We start from the raw sequence: 20,279 nt of genomic DNA on the forward strand, positions 1-20,279 counted from the left end.
CTCCCTAATGGCACTGAGGGTCAACCCACAGCGATTCAAGAAGGCAGCTCACTATCACCTTCTCAAGGGCAACTCGGGATGGGCAATAAATGCTGGCCTAGCCAGCGACACCCACGTCCCACAAATGAACTAGAAAAAAAAATGCTCGATTGTCGGAAAATCCCATCTGGTTCATTAATGTCCTTTAAGGAAGGAAATCTGCCATCCTTACCCAGACTGGCCTCCATGTGACTCCAGATGCACAGTAAGATGGTTGACTCTCAACTGCCCTCTGAAATGGCCTAGCAAGTCACTCAATTCAAGGGCAATTAGGGATGGGCAATAAATACTGCCCTGGCAATGTTCACATCCCCATGATAGAATTAAATAAAGCTACAAAGCTGTGGAAGCAAATGACTTTGTACAAGATGAAGGTCATACCTCTGTAACAGTACACATCATACTTTGAACCAGGGTCAGGAGAGCCTGTTCTGTTTGGGAGCTGGTAAACTGTCCTCACGCCTGGCATATCTCCTCCACAGTTTCTCCTGGGGATGTTGATAGGGTACCGTACACTGCCGTCAGCGAGCCAGCCAGCGTCACACTGGTCGAAGCCTTGACTCCAGGCCATGAACAGCTGGCCAGCGGTCGCTAGCTCAGCTCCCTGCATCTGGCAATGTTGCTGGGCCTCTGTCAGGTTCCATTTCAGAGTAGCTGTCTCGTGAAACACGGTGCCTGTGAACACATGAAGTCAGGTTGTCAATCACTGTCGCGGCTGGTACTTGACATAATAGAAGGGTAACTCTCTTCACGCACCACAACAACCACTTCATCTGATTGACTGGGCCCTTCAGGCAACTCAGCCTTCATGTGTGGCCTGCCTGGTGTGCGAGTCACAGGCAAAGCAACAAATTAGATGTTAAAAATTGGATAAAAGCAAATTCCTGCGGATGCTGGAATCTCAAACCAAAAGAGAAAATGCTGGAAAATTTCAGCAGGTCTGGCAACAACTGTAAGGAGAGGAAAGAGCTGACGTTTCCAGTCCAGTTGACAAAGGGTCATCGGGATTTGAAACTTCAGCTTTTTTTCTCTCTCTGTGAATGAAGCCCAGTCCATCACGCAAACTAGCTTCCCATCCATCAACTCTGTCTATACTTCCCACTGCCTCGGAAAAGCAGCCAGCATAATCAAGGACCCCACGCACCCCAGATACTCTCTCTTCTACTTACTTCCGTCAAGGTAAAGGTAAAGTCTGAGGTCACGTACCAACCGACTCAAGAACAGCTCCTTCCCTGCTGCCATCAGACTCTTGAATGGACCTACCTTATATTAAGTTGATCTTTCTCTACACCCTCGCTATGACTGTAACACTACATTCTGCACCCTCTCCTTTCCTTCTCCCCTATGTACTCTATGAACGGCATACTTTGTCTGTATAGTGTGCAAGAAACAATACTGTATCGCAATACATGTAACGATAATAAATCAAATTAAAAATCAAAGCCAGTCAGAAAATTGAAGTTATAAGCTTGGTGGAATAGATGAATGGTTCAGAATGTCCTTTATCATGTTATTGGGAAAAGGATCTTTGCATAAAATGTTGAAAGATCCGAATACTGTAAACTGACAATATATTCATAGCAAAAATCACTAACACCAGTCAAATCTTTCCTCATTTAGGTACAAATCGATGGGCCTTTGGCCAGTTTCTGCACTGCAATGATTCAATGACTTTCTAATTCTAACTCACATTCACAATGGACAGAAAGACTTGTATTTATATAGCACCATTCACAACAGCAAGATGTCCCAGAGCACTTTGCAGCCAATTGGCCACTTATGAAGTGTTGTCAAAGTTGTAATGTAGAAAACGCCATAGCCAATTATCACGCACTGAGCTCCCACACACACAACAGGATGAACGACCAGATAATCTGTCCAAGTGATAAACATTGGCCAGGAACGTGGGATCTTTTGCGTCCATCTGGCAGGGCAGACGGGGCCCTGGGTTTAACACCTCATTGAAATGACAGCCCCTCCAATAATGCAGCACTGCCTCAGCCTAAGATTGTGGGCAGAATTTTCCCAAGTCGCCCTCCACGGGACTCGTAGCGGGTGAGACAGGACCATGCAAATGTCTGTTGACTTTGGGCAGGATTTTCCGGTTTCGGGACGAGCGTGGCCAGAAAATCCCACCCTGTGTGCTTAAGTCTCTGGAAAGGACCTGGACCCCATAACCTTCTCACGCAGAGGCTAAATAGAATGGGACTTTTTTTTCCCTGGAGCGAAGGAGGCATAGGGTGACCTTATAGAGGTCTATAAATTAATGAGGGGCATAGATCAGCTAGTCAACATCTTTTCCCAAAGGAGTCTAAAGCTAGAGGTTTTAGGTGAGAGAGGAGAGATACAAAAGAATCCAGAGGGGCAATTCTTTCACAATGTCTGGAATGAGCTGCCAAAGGTAATAGTCACAGTAAGAAATCTCACAACACCAGTGATGATCAGGTGAGCACTCACCTGATGAAGGTTACAGCACTCCAAAAGCTCGTGATACCAAATAAACCTGTTGGACTTTAACCTGGTGTGGTGAGGCTTCTTATTGTGCCCACCCCAGTCCAAAGCCAGCATCTCCGCATCAGAGATAGTAGTAGAGGGGGTATAATTTTATCTTTTAAAAAGCATTCAGTTACATGGATCAGATGGGTATAGAGGGGAATGGGCCAAAGGCGGGCAATTGGGGCTAGCTTCGTGGTAAAAACTGGGCAGCATGGACAAGGTGGGTCAAAGGTCCTGTTTCCATGCTGTAAAGCTCTATGACTCTATGAGGCACGAGCACTTCTCACTAAATGACATTTCCACCGAAAGGATTTATCCAGCTTTATGGCTTCAGGGCAAAAGTGAAATGATTTCATGTCAAGAAATTCATTCTCAGCCAGCATCAAACTTCTGTAATTGGGTGCGTTGAGGCTCATAGCCTTCTGGCCCATTTCCGCCGACATCGAGAACCTTTAGTTGGACACGTAATTTATCTTAAAGCTTGACAATGACTGCACTCAATCGTGGTGCCGATGTAACTCATTTTGATTCAACTTTCCCCGCGCCGACGGTCTGAAGAGGTGGCCCCTCAACCAAAGAGTTTCATCAACGGACCTTGTCAGCGACAGGTCAGCAGTCCACTTGGCTAAGTGTTGCTTGAGGAAGCCTCTCTGGACAGCTACAACACGGTGTGCCTCAGTACGACTGCATTCAATATATAGTCTGAAAGTCCCTCATAATCTATTCCGATAATCCAGTGAGTATTGAGGGAGATGTCTTCATTTGGATGAAATGTAAAACTGAGGCCCTCAGAGGAGGGGAGATACCCCAAGTGGGCTGGTAATCAACATCATGAAATCAGATTACCTGTTTACTTTCACATTGCCATTTGTGGGAGCTTGCTGTGCCTAAGATGGCTGCTGCACTTAAGTTTATTTATTTGTCACAAGTAAGCTTAAATTAACACTGCAATGAAGTTACGGGAAAAATCCCCTAATCTCCACACTCCGGTGCCTGTTTGGGTACACTGAGGGAGAACTTAGCATGGCCAATGGACCTAACCAGCATGTCTTTCAGACTGTGGGAGGAAACCAGAGCACCCGGAGGAAACCCATGCAGAAATGGGGAGAATGTGCAGACTCCGTACAGACAGTGACCCAAGCCAGGAATTGAACCCAGATCCCTGGAGCTGTGAGGCAGCAGTGCTAACCACTGTGCCACCGTGTCATTCTATTTTCCTTGATATTGCAACAGATGTCACACATCATAAGTAGTTAATTGGCTGGGAGCCCCTATGTAGAGGTCCTGCAGTTTTGAGAGGTGCTATATAAGTGCAAATCTTTTTTTCTGGGCTCAATTCAAATGTATACATAAGAACAATGCTCTAATGAGTTATTTATAGAGTCACATCATGCATCTTCATTCCCCCTCACTGACCACGACCTGACCAATACTGCTCACCTCACATGCCAGTTAATGTTTCCACCTCAGAGTGGCTCAGACACAAAGGATAGAATCATAGATTCCTGACGGTGTAGAAGGAGGCCATTTGGCCCATCAGCTCTGCACCAACCCTCCAAAGAGCATCCACCCAGGTTCCCATTCCCACCATCCAAAATATCCATCGTAGTGAATCCACCTAATCTACACACTAAGGGGCAATTTAGCATGGCCAATTCACTGGAACCTGCACATCTTTGGACTGTGGGAGGAAACTGGAGCGCCTGGAGGAAACCCACACAGACACAGGGAGAATGTGCAGACTCCACATCGGGGAGTGATGGCCTAATGGAATTATCAATGGACTATTAGTCCAAAAACTCAACTAATGTTCAGGGGACCTGGGTTTGAATTCCTCTGTAGCAGATGGTGGAATTGGAATTTAATAAAAAATATCTGGAATTAAGAATCTGCTGATGACCATGAAACCATTGTCGATTGTCGGAAAAACCCATCTGGTTCACTAATGTTCTTTAGGAAAGGAAATCTGTCATTCTTACCCAGTCTGGCCTACATGTGACACCAGAGCCACAGCAATGTGGTTGACTCTCAATTACCCTCTGAAATGGCCCAGTGAAACACTCAGTTTCAAGGGCAACTCAGGATGGGCAATAAATGCTGGCCCAGCTAGCTATGTCCCATGAATGAATAAAAAAAAGTGACCCAAGCTGGGAATCGAATCTATGACCCTGGTGCTGTGAAGCAGCAGTGCTGACCGCTGTGCCACCATCACGGATCTCACATCAAGTGGATGCCACTAATCGGGTGGCTGGGATCATGGAATGACCATAGCAACTTACCATCCCAACTGGAGCTGGAAAATGCCATAGCCCACTCGCCCTTATGCTCTACATTGGGCCCTGAGATTTGTACGTGACTTGTCTGGGAATCCGTGTAGAGATTGGCCGGGTATAGGAGCCACTCACAGCCCCACAGTTGGGTGCACAATGTCCAAACAACAAGAACTGAGTCTTGGTGGCAAAAACTACAAACAGATTTCAGCCCCCTTTGTCCTCGCACTCCCTCTTGAGGAACACAAACACTCCCCGAGGTCCAGCACCCAATTAGAAGAACACTTCCCCTTCTCCACAACTAAGTCTCCTGTCAACTTTGTAGCGACATTCCCCCGCTGCATCCACCCACCCACCCACCAACAATGACAGCAAGGAAAATGGAACATAAAAAGTGTTTGACCTTCAGGAGTGACTATTTGCAACAAAGATGAAATGACAACTTGCCTTTCAGCTCTTCGATGTAGCAGTACACATCATATTCCTCAGCGGCCTCTCGAATTCCGTACGTTCTGATGCCAGGATATTCAAATTTATCCCCATAGCAACCAGGCCTTGGTGACCTGATCGGGTACCTGTCAAAGGCAAATTGATCAAATTTAATCTTCAACTGCAATTGTCCTCACCACTCCAATTTCATATCGATCAATGCAATTTCTTTTCAACAAAGGCTAAAAGAAATTAACACAGGTAATAAATAGCATAAAGGGTTTGTAAATCATTCGAACCATTGAGCATAATGCTGTCCATGGCTAGTGCTGTCCCAGACTTCTCATCACTTGACAAGGACTCGAGGCCTGATCCCAATCCGCACAATGGCACAGTGGTTAGCACCGCTGCCCCACAGCGCCAGGGACCCGGGTTCCATTCCTACGTGGGTCACTGTCTGTGTGGAGTCTGCACATTCTCCCCGTGTCTGCGTGGGTTTCCTCCCAGTGCTCCAGTTTCCTCCCACAGTCTGAAAGATGTGCGGGTTAGGTGCATTGGCCGTGCTAAATTCTCCTTCAGTGTACCCAAACAGGCGCCTGAGTGTGGCAACTGAGGGGGATTTTCACAGTAACTTCACTGTGGTGTTAATGTAAGCCTACTTGTGACACTAATAAATAAACTTAAAACCAATGCAGAAAGACTGGTTCAAATCTCATCAAGATTGGAAGATTTAAATTAATTTAAATAAACAAATTTGGAATAAATATTCCCTATCAGTGACGACAAGATTGCCAGAAAAAAGAGCATATTCAGTATGTTAAACTACTCCTAGCAGAGGCAGGTACAATTTTGTCTTTTAAAAAGGGTTTTCGATAGTTACATGGGTAAGATGGGTATAGAGGGATATGGGCCTAATGCGAGCAATTGGGACTAGCTTAATTGTAAAAACTGGACGGCATGGGTAAGTTGGGCCGAAGGGCCTGTTTCCCTACTGTAAATCTCTATGGTATGGGGAAAAGTTTAGAGGAGATGTGCGAGGCAAGTTTTTTACACAGAGGGTGATGAATGTCTGAAGCGCACTGCCCGGGGAGGGGGTGGGAGCAGGTACAATAGCGGCATTCAAGGAGCATCTTGACGAATACATGAATAGGATGGGAATGGAAGGATATGGACTCGCTAAGCGCAGACGGTTTTTGTTTAGGCAGACATCATGATCAGCACAGCTTGGAGGGCCGAAGGGCCTGTTCCTGTGCTGTACTGCTCTTTGACTTTATGGTTCTATTAATATCCTTTAGGGAAGAAAATATTCAGTCCTTATCCAAAATAGGCTTAAGTGTTTCGCCGTAGGTTTACTCTGAATTAGCCTAGAAAGCCACGATAAATGCTGGCCTGGTCAGCAACCCTCACACCCCATGAATAAAAAGGAAACTGATCGTCGAGGGTCATCCCGAGCAGCTCCAGGACGGCAGACTCTGTGTTCCTAGGGGCACACACCGAGACAAACAGCAACTGCTGCTGGAGACTCATCAGTTTCCTAAAAGATTCTCTTTGGTCTTCCCAAGACCTCTTGGTCTTGCAGTGCAAGGAGTTGTCTCTGGGTGAGTGTAGCAGATTGGCACATTCCAAAGCCCAGGATTATGTACTGAAGGGCGCACTAAAGCTTGGGGCACCTGCTGCAGAGGTGCGATGGGGAAAGATCATAGAATCATACAGTGCAGAAGGGGGCCATTCAGCCCATCGAGTCTGCACCGGCCACAATCCCACCCAGGCCCTGTCTCCATAACCCTATGTATTTACCTTAACGAAGCGCCCTGATGCTAAGGGGAAATTTAGCATTGCTAATCCACCTAATCTGCATATCTTTGGACTGTGGGAGGAAACCGGAGCGCCCGGACAAAACCCACTCAGACACAGAAAGAACATGCAAATTTCACACAGACGGTGACCCAAGCCGGGAATCGAACCTGGGTCCCTGGCGCTGTGAGGTAGCAGTGCTAACCACTGTGCCATTGTGCTACTATGTCTAAAACCTTTCATGATGTGGAGATGCTGGTGTTGGACTGGGGTAAACACAGAAAGAAGTCTCACAACACCAGGTCAAAGTCCAACAGGTTTATTTGGCAGCAAAAGCCACTAGCTTTTGGAGCGTTCCTCCTTCATCAGGTAAGTGGGAGTTCTGTTCACAAACACGGCATATAAAGCCACAAACTCAATTTACAAAATAATGGTTGGAATGCGAGACTTTACAGGTAATCAACCTTTCAGCCATAGTGAACCAAGAGACGAGGAATTGTATGGAACCCCCTCGGGCTGTATGACTCACATTGAATATAGACAGTAAATATTAGATGAATCACACTCGTTTTGAAGCACCTTGGAGTGCAACTTGACCTATGTTGAAAAATTGAGCATTATTACACCACGATGACCATTTTGAAATGTTTTGTAACATTCTTTCGGATATTTTACGGACAAGATATATTTTTGCAGAAGAAAGGTTGCCTTTCCAGCGCCTTGAATGAGCATTGATTAGGTGCTGTCTATGAATGCATTCACAAGGTCCCAGTGAGGATTGGCAGCACGTAGAGATCTCAATGTCGATTTGAATGAAGAAGGTTCTTTGAATCATCCGATCAAACGATTTGCACTTCAGCCTAACCAGTTGCTTATTATTTACCATCTACAAGGAAACATCAAAGCTTAACTCGTGAACATTTCAACTATTCATCTTCAGATTGCCACTTTCTTATACAGTTTGCATTAAAAAAATACACCCAGGTTTATAATTTACCCATCTTTAACACACCAGCTGTTTCAAGGAAAATAATTCCCTTTCCAATTGTTTGTCTTGTCAGCTACATTTGTCTAATTAACACAAATATATATTAATGAAACTACAAGGATTGTTCGAACAATAATGTGCGCTCTTTATTTAAACTTAAGACTACAGGCCCGATTTTACCATCGCATTGTGCCCATTTTCAGACGCGCAAACTTGGTAAAGTCGGGCATGAGGCGACTGCGTCCGCCTCCACGCCGGTTTCTCCTTTACCAAGGCCCGAAAATGGTCGCAATCCGGACCACATTCCAAATGGGTTCAATGGCCATTTAAATGCATTTGTATGCATTTCAATTGACTTAATGGGCTGCACGCCCAACCTTTCCGGCACTTCCCCCTTTATCACCATGTTCGCCCACTCGGAATCGGTGCAAAGCAGATGTGCTCTGTAGGAGCCCGATTCGGGCACTCCAGTTAGTGAAGAGATAAGTAGCAAGCGTCCGATGGCTCTCTGCCTGAGATCAGTGAGGGCGAAAGGGGTGGGGGTGTGGAAACCACTGCCACTCAGCCTGAGAGCAGTGGGTGGAAGTAGGATTCCACTGTCACTCTGCCTGTGATCAGTGAACAGGGTGGGGGTGGGGGGTCCATTACAACTCTGCCTGTGATCAGTGAGGGGGATGTGGGGGAGGGTGGGGACGGGGGGACGAGGGGGTGGGTGGGGACCAGGGGGGAGTAGGGGGGGGTCCGCTGCCACTCTGCCTGTGATCAGTGAGACAGGGGAAAGGGGGGAGTTGCCCGTGATCTGTCTGGGTGGCGGGGGTCAGTAATAATATGGGGGGATGGGGCGCAATGTCTGTGGAAGCCAGGGGAGGCATTATCTGACCCGGGAGGAATCTAGCAGGGGAGCAGCATTCCATCATTTTTTTTCTGCGCATGTGCAGTTGGAGGCACCGATCAGAGCAGCAGGATTTTGGGAGTGTTAAGCTACACCCGTTGGCTTCTGTGGCGCAATTAGGACTTACTGATTTTTTTTCAGGCAGACTGCATACGGGAGTGCCTGAGAATGGGTCTAAAAGTCGGATCTGAAACATTCATAGCTTCAAGTCCACCCAGCACTTAGAATCAAAATGGTAAAATAGGGTCCTATGGGAGGGATTTTCCAGCCACACTCATCCCAAAGGTCAGAAAATCCCACTCGAGGTCAACGGGCCTTTGTATGTCCGTGTCCCGCCCACTATGGTACGCAGGATTCCCACCACATATACACACAATACAAGGCTACGTAGGACATATTATAGAATCCCTACAGTGCAGAAGAAGGCCATTTGGCCCATCGAGACTGCACTGACTCACCCACAGAGTACCTTTTCCAGGCCTATACCCTGCCCTATCCCTGCACATTCACTCCATTAATCCCCGCTAACATGCATATCTTGGGACACTAAGGGTCAATTTAACATGGACAATCAACATAACCCGCAGATATTCAGACTGTGGGAGGAAACCGGAGCACCCGGAGGAAACCCACACAGACACGGGGAGAACATGCAGACTCCACACAGGTAGTGACCCAAACCGGGAATCGAACCCGGGTCCCTGGCGCTGTGAGGCAGCAGTGCTAACCATTTTACCACGTCTGATATGCTCTGTAGGTTTGCTGATCTGTTCTGTCTACAGAATACATGAGATTATGCATCATATACTGCCTCATGGTGGATAATGATGGCCAGCAGTTTAAGATTCAGTCACCTGAATGTGCATCACAACAGTGTCCACTTCCCTGATGCTTTGGGATGATGATACTTTGATCTTGTGATTAATCTATCCCTGAGGCTTCCAAACATTTCTTTCAACATCAATGTTTCATGAAAGAGGAGGAATCCCAAATCGATTTTATCCACAAAATCTGCACAACAAAGTGAAGTAATCTCAGATGATTAATTAAACTTTACCCCTCTAGAGGCAGCTGATCATAAGAACACATGAAATGAGAGAAAAGCCTTGGATTTATCTTCCGCCTCTCACAACCACAGGATGCCCCGAAAGGAAATCGTCAAGAGCTTCAAGTCCCTTTGTGTCCAGATCACCAATAACCTGTCCTGGACCCTCCACTCTGACACTATAATTAAGAAAGCCCACCAACTTTCTCAGGAGGCTAAGGAAATTCGATATGTCCACTACAACTCTCACCAATTTCTCCAGATGCACTATTGAAAGCCTGCTTTCCAGCTGTACCACAGCTTGGTGTGGCTTGATATGGCTCCTGCTCTGACCAAGGCAAGACTACAAAGGGTCGTGCATGTACCCCAGTCCATCCACTGACTCTGTCTACACTCCGTGTGGCCTCAGAAAAGCAGCCAGCATAATCATGGGCCCCACGCACCTTGGAGATTCTCTCGTTCCACCTTCTGTCAAGAAAAACTTCAAAAGTCTGAGGTCACATACCAACCGACTCAAGAACAGCTTCTTCCCTGCTGCTGTCAGACTTTTGAATGGACTTACCTTGCATTAAGTTGATTTTTCTCTACACTCTAGCTATGTCCATAACTGTAACATTACATTCTGCACCCTTGCTTTTGCTTTTCCCCTTCTCTATGAATGGTATGCTTTGTCTGTATAGCGCACAAGAAGCAATGCTTTTCATTGTGTCCCAATACATGTGACATTAATAAATCAAATCAAATCAAAAATATCTTTACAGCCAATGAAGTACGTTGATAGGTTAGTCACTGTTGTAATGTGATCATAAGACATAGGAGCAGAAGCAGGCCATTCAGCCCATCGAGTTTGCTGGACCATTCAATGAGATGATGACTGATCTGATTGGATAATCCTCAACTCCACTTTTGCGCCTTTTCCCCATGACTTTCAATTCCCTTATTGATTAAAAATCTGTCTGTCTCAGCCTTGAACATACTTAATGACCCAGTCTCTACAGCTGTAAAAATTCCACAGATTCACTCCCCTCGAAGAGAAGAAATTCCTCCTCTTCTTTGTCTTAAATGTGTGACCTCTTAATCTGAGATTCTGCCCTCTAGTCCTAGACTCTCCCACAAGGGAAACAACTCTCAGCATCCACTCTGTCAAGTCCCCTGTGAATCCTATCGCTGGAATTCTATAGTTCCGCCCGTCACGGGAATTGAAGCAGGCAAGGGGCGGACAATGGGAAGGTCCGGTGACATTAGGCTGCATTTTTTGGTCACAGATCGAGTGAGGTTGTAAAATCCTGCCCTAAAATCCCACTCAATAAGGTTGCCTCTCACTTTTATAAACTCCAAGAGCTCCAAACTCTGGGTGGCACAGTGGTTAGCACTGCAGCCTCACAGTTTGAGAGGCCTGGGTTCAATTCCAGCTTCAGGTCACTGTCTGTGTGGAGTCTGCACACTCTCCCTGTGTCTGCATGGGTTTCCTTTGGGTTTCTTCCCACAATCCAAAGACGTGCAGGTTAGGTGGTTGGCAGTGCTAAATTGCCCCTTAGTATCCCAAGATGTGTAGGTTCAATGGATTAGCTACAGGAAATATGTGGGGTCATGGGATAGGGCGGGGGAGAAGGTCTGGGTAGGATACTCTGTCAGAGAGTCAGTGCAGACTCCAAGAGCCAAATGACCTTTCCTGCACCATGGGGATTCTATGATTCTACTCTATGAATACAGGCCCAACCTATTTAACCTCTCCCCATAAGAAAATCCTCCTATACCCAGAATCAACCTAATGAACCTCATCTGGACTGCCTCCGACACCAGAATATCTTTCCTTAGGTAAGGAGACTAAAACTGTTCTCAGTGTCCCAGGTCTTTTTGATTTGATTTATTATTGTCACATGTATTAGCATACAGTGAAAAGGATCATTTCTTGCACGCTATACAGACAAAGCATACCATTCGTAGAGAAGGAAAGGAGAGGGTGCAGAATGTAGTGTTGCAGTCATAGCTAGGGTGTAGAGAAAGATCAACTTAGTGTGAGGTAGGTCCATTCAAAAGTCTGACAGCAGCAGGGAAGAAGCTGTTTTTGACCTCAGACTTCAGGTGCAGTAGCCAGTTTGTGCATAGAAAGTTGCGACAAACAGCAATATGATAATGACCACCTAATCTGTATGGGGTTTGAGATAAATATTGGCCCAGGGCCCAGAAAAATAGTGCCATGAGATTTTTCTTTTAATGTCCATCTGAGAGAGCAGACGATACCTCAGTTTAACATCATACCGGCAGGATAGGACATTGCGGAGTGCTGCACTGAGGCACGCAACCTAGATTCTCATGCTGAAGTCTCCGGAGAGAAACTTGAACCAAAGACTTTCTGACGTCAGGGAATTCTGACTGAAGGAAGTTGGAGGGGGAAAATAATGATCTCCCGGCACGTGAAATGTTTCGCCGTGAAAACAAGAGATGTCGGCAGAACTATGAAGGTGTTAAAAGCGGTTTCGCAATTAGAATCACTCTTCTGTGGGGGAGGGAGCTGCATTCATAAGATTTCTAAGGTTTTGTGGTTAAACACAATTGTCTGACATCTCAAGTCCCAAACCCGCTATTAATTTTAGAAAATCCGTTATTCCAGAGCTATCATTAGGTTAAAGCAACTGTCATGTGATTGGAGACTGGAATTACCAAATAAGATTAATTTTCTGTTGGGTTCCAAGCCTTCAATTAAAAAGAGGAAGGTGATATCCTGTAACCTCCCTGCTTCGGAATCACCGGAAATTCTCCGGAATTTTCTTCAGCAGATCCGCACAACTCACGCTGTGATTCCAGGCCAGCAATTTGGGAGCAGAAAAATGGAAGATACAGTATTTGCATGAGTAAAACAATTTTTATTGCTGCTTTATAATGTTTTACCATTGTGTTGTGCTTCAGATAAATATTTATATCTATGGTGTTTTCCTGTTCACATGGGTAAGATGGATACAGAGGGATATGGGCCTGTTTAGGGGTTAGAAAAAACATGGACAAGTTGGGCCAAAGGGCCTGTTTCCATGCTGTAAGCCTCTATAAGTCTGTGACATTAATATCATTCTGTAATCCAGAAGTTTCCAAGATTCAGTAATGACTTGGTCCCAAACATTCTGAACTAAAGAGGTTGGAGTATATAACTTTCTCATGAGGTGATGCCACTTACACATCAAGATGTTTTACACTGTATTACTCGTAAAAATCAAACTAAGTTCATGAAAAATCAGTCTCCGTCCACTCCCCCTCGGGCTGACAAATGACAAGTAATATTTGTACCACACAAGTGCCAGGTAATGACCACCTCCAACAAGGCAGGATCTAACCATCACACTTTGAGAATCAATCGTATTACCGTCACTGAACTATCAATATCCTGTGGACTCCCATTGGCCAGAAACTCAACTGGTCTAGCTATACAAATACTGTAGCTACCAGAGCAGGTCAAAGGCTAGATATCCTGCAGCAAGTAATTCACCTCCCGGCTCCCCAAAGCCATCTACAAGGCACAAATCAGGTGTGGGATGGAATACTCCCCACTTGTCTGGATGGGTGAGGCTCCAACAACACTCAAGAAACTCCACACCATCCAGGACATAGGGTAAGTGGAGCTGAGTCCACAAATAGATCAGCCATTATTTTATTGAATGGCGGAGCAGGCGCAAGGGCCAGTTCCTGCTCCTAGTTCTTATGTTCTTATGAGTCACTCACCATCCTGACTTGGAAATATATCATCATTCCTTCACTGTCGTTGGGTCGAAATCCTGGAACTCTCTCCCTAATAGCACACCCGTGGGTGTCCCTACACCTCAGGGATTGCACGGTGGCACAGTGGGTTAAGGGTCTCCTTATCCCCTCAGAGCTGTGTATACTTCAGGGAGAATCCCCTATTTCAATCCTTCCGTCGCTGCTGTCTGTACTTTCATTTGCTGAGGCCTAAAGCTCAGGAATTTCCAAACCCTCTCTGTCTTTCATTCCTCCTTTAAGACACACCTTAAAACCTACCCATTTAATTAAGCTTCTTCTCATCTGCTTACGGACCAGTGCTCAATTAAACCTGATTATGCTCCTGTGGAATACCTTGGCCTTTTTACTGGCTTGAAGGTGCTATGTAAACAATATTGTAGCTTTTCCTGGTAGGCAGGAAGCCAAACCCAGGGTCACTAGAATCACAGAATCCTGACAGTGCAGAAGAGGCCATTCAGCCCATCAAATCTGCACCGACTCTCTGGCAGAGTATCTTACACAGGCCCTCTCCCTCAACCTATCCCCACAATCCCACATGTTTCCCATGAAACCTACACATCTTGGGACACAATTTAGCATGGCCATTCCACCTAACCTGCACATCTTTAGATTATGAGAGGTAAACCGGACCACCCAGAGGAAACCCATGCAGATACAGGGAGAACATGCAGACTCTGCACAGACAGTGACCCAAGACTGGAACTGACCCTGAGTCCCTGGAGCTGTGAGGTAGCAGTGCTAACCACTTTGCCAACCAACTAATAAATCCAGGAAATTGCCCCCCGGATCCTCATAGCCAATGGAAATAAGTCCAGGAGACCATATTGACCATGACTTGATATCAGTTGCCTGGCAATTAAGTCCTGGCCTTGCCTGAATCAGGGTCTCTTCTGTGGGTGTGGAGTGAATTGACCCACAATCCCTAAGCTGACAATTTATCGAATGGTCCCCCCTAATCTTTGACAGTAAAACAAAGGCTAGTTTGATATTTTACTTGTCTGATTAATTTCTTTATGTCACATTTCTGTCATGCCTTTCACAACCTTAGTGCAATAATCCAAAGTACTTTACAGCCTATGTATTAGTATTCAAGTGTAGTTATTACTGTAATGATATTCGAGACATGCTTTACATATTCCAGCTCATCACTGTCCCACGTCTTTCATTCATTCATGGAGGAGGGCAGCCTTTAATGCCCATTCCTAATTACCCTCGAGAAGGTTGTGGTGCTGCGGCACCTTCTTGGACACAACTGAATAGCTTGTCAGGATATTTCAGAGGGCAGTTAAGAGTCAACCACATTGCTGTGCGGTCTGGAGCTACACCAAGGCCAGACTGGACAAAGGCAGCACATTTCTTCCCCAACAGAATATTAATCAAGCAGTTTGGTTTTTGAACAAAATCCAGTAGCTTCTCGATCATCATTGCTGAATTTTATTCACTTCTATTCACTTTATTAACTTAGTTAATTGATCTTAGAATTCGCAGCTGTCACTGTGGGATTTGAACCCGTGTCCCTGGGATATTTGCCGAGACGTCAAGTCCAACAACACAACCATTGTGAAACCATGCCCCACTCCTCTAAACGATGGTCTCCCCTACATCTACATGTCCCTCAGCGGTGGCTTAGAGGGCACCTCGCTCAGAGCAGCAGGTCACATGGCGCTGCGGGGGCAAATTAATCAAGAAAAATGTCTACTACCCACCCTATCAACACACAATCCATGCAAAGACATTTAAAAAAAACTTATGGGATGTGGGTGTCAAGCCAGTATTTATTGCCCATCCCTAATTGCCCCTTGAGAAGGTGGTAGTGAGCTGCCTTCTTGAAACACTACAGTCATAGAATCGCTACAGTGCACAAGGAGTCCATTCAGCCCATCAAGCCTGCATTGACAACAATCCCACCCAGGTCCTATCCCATTCCATTAATCTCACTGACACTAAGGGGCAATTTAGCATGGCCAATCCACCTAACCTGAATATCTTTGGACTGTGGGAGGAAACTGGAGCATCCAGAGGAAACCCACGCAGACACGGGGAATATGTGCAAACTCCACACAGACAGCGACCCAAGCCGGTAATCGAACCCGGGTCCCTGGCGCTGTGAGGAAGCAATGCTAACCATTGTGTCACCATGGCAATTCCGTTCTCTTTTAAGCCTAATAGGAAAAGAGGTATAGTACCATGAGTGAACTCCGACAAGATCTCAGCCCAGTCAACACCTACTCTCTACCTCAGTGATAGTCCATAACAGCGCTGTCAGTCCTGCCAACAGGACATCGATTGCAAATCAGCCAGGGAAGGCTGGGGTCACCTCGATAATGACTCATTGACCATTATTGATGCCTGCTCCATCTCTGTCTTGCCGAGGCAGGGACAGCGCGAGCAGAAAAAGATTCTGATCCACCACGGTAAGGGAGTGGAATCCAAAACTGCAACTCCAAAAGCTGAGCAGAGGTGGAAAATCCAGCTCAGGATTGAGCACCCAGAGTCCGTGACGAGGACTGGAGATGGACTAGAAACCATCCAGCAACAAAATAACAGCAGAATGCAAAATTAATACAAAACAAACCCAGAAGTTCAAAATGAGATACAGAATTCAGAGCAATAGCCACAAATCAGCAGCATTTGTGAGGAGGCAGTTTGCGAATGATTTTTATGAAGAGTAAAATAACAAAACTGTCCTGTCCGTTAGTTTAATTAAATGGGGAGGTGCGTAAAGTTTATATTTTAGTTGGAATTTACAATTGGTCGTGGATCAGCCTCACAGCGCCAGGAACCTGGGTTCAATTCTGGCCTCGGATCATTGTTCGTGTGGAGTCATAGTTATAGAGGTTTACAGAATGGAAACAGGCCTTTCAGCCCAACTTGTCCACGCCGCCCTTTTTTTTTAAACTCCTAAACTAGTCCCAATTGTCTGCATTTGGCCCATATCGTTCAAAATCCATCTTACCCATGTAACTGTCTAAATGCTTAAAAGACAAAATTGTACCCGCCTCTATTACTAGCTCTGGCAGCTTGTTCCAGGCACTCACCACCCTCTGTGTGAAACAATTGACCCTCTGAACCCTTCTGTATCTCTCCCCTCTCACCTTAAAACTATACCCTCTAGTTTTAGATTCCCCTACCTTTGGGAAAAGATATTGACTATCTAGCTGATCTATACCCCTCATTATTTTGTAGACTGCTATAAGATCACTCCTCAGCCTCCTATGCTTCAGATAAAAAAGTCCCAATATATCCAGCCTCACCTTATAACTCAAACCATCAAGTCCCAGTAGCATCCTAGTAAATCTCTTCTGCACTCTTTCCAGTTTAATAATACCCTTTCTATAATAGGGTGGCCAGAATTGTACATAGTATTCCAAGTGTGACCTTACACTTTGGCATGTTCTCCTCGTGTCTGCGTGGGTTTCCTCTGGGTGCTCCAGTTTCTTCCCACAGTCCAAAGATGTGCGGGTTGTATGGATTGGCCAAGCTAAATTGTCCCTTTGTGCCAGGGGGATTAACAGGGTAAATGAGGATTAGGGGAATAAGGTCTGGGTGAGATTGTGGCCGGTATAGACTCGATGGGCCAACTGGCCTCCTATATTGTAGGGATTCTATGATTCTATGATCTGTTCATTGCTTGAAATAAGTGTTCCTCCAGCGCAGTCTCTGTGGGGAATTAGAGGGGGAAGAAGATATGGAGATGTTCTATAAACATCTTTAGACAGCCTTAGCACATCCAGAAGTACTTTGCCACCAGTGAGTTACTTTTTGAAGTGTTATTTATTTATTATTAGTGTCCCAAGTAGGCTTACGTTAACATTGCAATGGAGTTATTGTGAAAATCCCCTAGCCGCCACACTCCAGTGCCTGTTCGGGTGCACTGAAGGAGAATTTAACATGGCCAATTCACCTAACCAGCATGTCTTTCGGACTGTGGGAGGAAATCCACGCAGACACGGGGAGAATGTGCAGGCTCCGCAGACAGTGACGCAAGCTGGGAATTAGACCTGGGTCCCCGGCGCTGTGAGGCTGGAGCGCTAACCGCTGTGCTACCTGTGGCCCACTACTTAGGGAAAGCAGCTGCCAATTTGTACACAACAAGATCCCACACAGAGCAAAACTGTAAGAGACTAGATTGATTGTGTTTGGTGTTGGTTGAATGGCCAGGATGTCGCTGTTCTTCTCCAGATTTATTCTGAAATGCTTTCCAGCCACCTGGGAAGGCAGACCTGGTTTTGTCTCTAATTTGAAGCCTGGTAAGTAGTCTATATTGTGACATTTTATAAATTGATGATGGGGGGGGCAATTTAGGAAGCAGTTGCAGTAATGAGAGCCTTGGATAACCATCCTTCCCAGCCAGAATTCCTCAAAACTACTTGTGTAACCTGGAACCATGTCAACAAGTTGTCTGTATGGAAGAGAAGACCCAGCCTCCAGTGCCTAAAGACCCACCTTGGCACAGCTAGGAGTCTAACCTAGCCAGGCAATTGGCCACTGCACTGTCACACAAGGGAGGGTTGGCATGGCATGGGAAAGAGTTCAAAGTACAATGTTCCCAATTATTTCAAAAATGAGTCATTAAAGGAATAAAAATTCATAGTGGGCTCCTGCTGAGGGGCCTGTTTCACTTGGCTGCAGGACATCGCCTCAGGATAAAGAGTTGGCCATTTGGGATTGAGATGAGGAGAGATCTTTTCCCAGATGGCAGTGAATCTTTGGAATTCTCTTCCGCAAAGGACGGTGGATATTGTTTGTGTATTGACGGAGATTGACAGACTTTTGGATACTCAGGGGAATTCAGGGACTTGATTTTGATTTGATTTGATTTGATTTGATTCATTATTGTCACACGTAATAGTGTACAATGAAAAGTATTGTTTCTTGCGCGCTATACAGACAAAGCATACCATTCATAGAGAAGGAAATGAGAGAGTGCAGAATGTAGTGTTACAGTCATAGCTAGGGTGTAGAGAAAGATCAACTTAATGCGAGGTAGATCCATTCAAAAGTCTGACAGCAAAAAGAAAGAAGCTGTTCTTGAGTTGGTTGGGACGTGACCTCAGACTTTTGTACCCTTTTCCCGAAGGAAGAAGGTGGAAGAGGGAATGTCTGGGGTGTGTGGGGCCCTTAATTATGCTGGCTGCTTTGCCGAGGCAGTGGGAAGTGTAGACAGAGTCAGTGGATGGGAGGTTGGTTTGCGTAATGGACTGAGCTTCATTCACAACCCTTTGTAGTTTCTTGCAGTCTGGGGGCAGATCAGGAGCTGTACCACAGACTCAGTGATGAGGCTGTGCAAGGTCTGCTGTGATTGGAGAGAGAAGACCTGACGTTTCGAGTCCAGACGACCCTTTGTCAAAGCTGGAGTCATCTGGACTCGAAACGTCAGCTCTTTTCTCTCCTTACAGCTGCTGCCAGACCTGCTGAGGTTTTCCAGCATTTTCTCTTTCAGTTTCAGACTCCAGCTTCCGTAGTAATTTGCTTTTATTTACTGTGATTGTACTGGCAGGCCGAGCGGACACGGGGGGGGGGGGGGGGGGGGGGGGGGGAGCCAAATTGCCAATTCCTGCTCCGGTTCTTATCATACAAAATATATAAAAATAAAACACAAAAGCAGAACTTTCAGAATGGAGCACAGAAGGGGGAAAAGGCACTTAGAGAGAAAGAGACAAGATATGTACACATATTTGTCTTCCATTTGGTCGAAACTCTCTGAGACTAGCCAGTTCAATTTGCCAAGAGCCCACACTGAGTAGTTTATGATACTGTAATCACACTCCAGTCTGGTGTGTCTGACTGAGGAGTTTGTTGTTTATCGATCAAGCATTCTTGAGAATCCAATCATTGCAGCCTCAATTGAGAGTTCTGTTTTCTCCATCTAACTCTCCCTGGGATGAATAATTTCACCAAGGAGCCACTTAGACAGTTGAAATCTTCAGGAGTGTAATCACTCTCTGTGAAGCCACAATCCAGCTGTAAACATTTGGAAAAGACGCAGAAGCCTCTCATTTTCCCGGCAGTGCCTGTAGTGCTCTGCAGTGTGGCTCAGTGGGACAACACCCTCCCATGTTGGTCGCTTGCGAGTCACTCCATGAGACATAAACATTTAATTTGGGGCCGGAACTCCTCAGGATAGTTTCCACCCCTTCCCCTCCCTCTCACCCCAATCCTGATTATGTTCTGTCAGCCCCTTCCCACTTCTCCTCCTTCCCCATGTTATGAAGGTGCGATGTCACTCTGGGGGTGGGTGGGCTTGGGGGGGATTCCATGGAGTGCAGACCGAGCAGGCATGTTTCGCCTGAGGGCTTGTCTCAGCAACGCTGCTGTCTCTTAACTGCCCCAAGTGGACCATTCAGGTCGCAAAGAAATGGGAAATCAATACAGGCTTTAACAGTGATTGCAATATAGGGATTAGGAGTAAGAGTAAGCAATTCAGCCCTTTGACCCACTCCACCATTCTATATGATCATGGCTGATCTCCAACTCACCCTAACTCCACTTCCCTGCCTTTTCCCCACATCCCTTTATATTTGATCAAATATTTATCCATCTCTTTCTTGAATCCATTGATTGATTCTGTATCCA

General features: G+C 45.9%; 1 protein-coding gene across 1 annotated transcript in view; it reads right to left on the bottom strand.

Moving 5' to 3' along the window:
• Positions 1 to 20,279, bottom strand: part of ncanb (neurocan b) — a 234,606-nt gene that overhangs the window by 121,386 nt on the left and 92,941 nt on the right. The window contains exons 5-6 of the mRNA XM_080212934.1: positions 5,253 to 5,380; positions 421 to 714 (exon numbers count right to left, since the gene is read on the bottom strand). Coding sequence (XP_080069060.1) covers positions 421 to 714; positions 5,253 to 5,380 — 422 coding nt within the window. The remainder of the gene's footprint in view (positions 1 to 420; positions 715 to 5,252; positions 5,381 to 20,279) is intronic.

The sequence above is a fragment of the Carcharhinus amblyrhynchos genome, chromosome 26 (assembly GCF_965287045.1).
Source record: "Carcharhinus amblyrhynchos chromosome 26, sCarAmb.v2.hapA, whole genome shotgun sequence".
Lineage (NCBI taxonomy): Eukaryota > Metazoa > Chordata > Chondrichthyes > Carcharhiniformes > Carcharhinidae > Carcharhinus > Carcharhinus amblyrhynchos.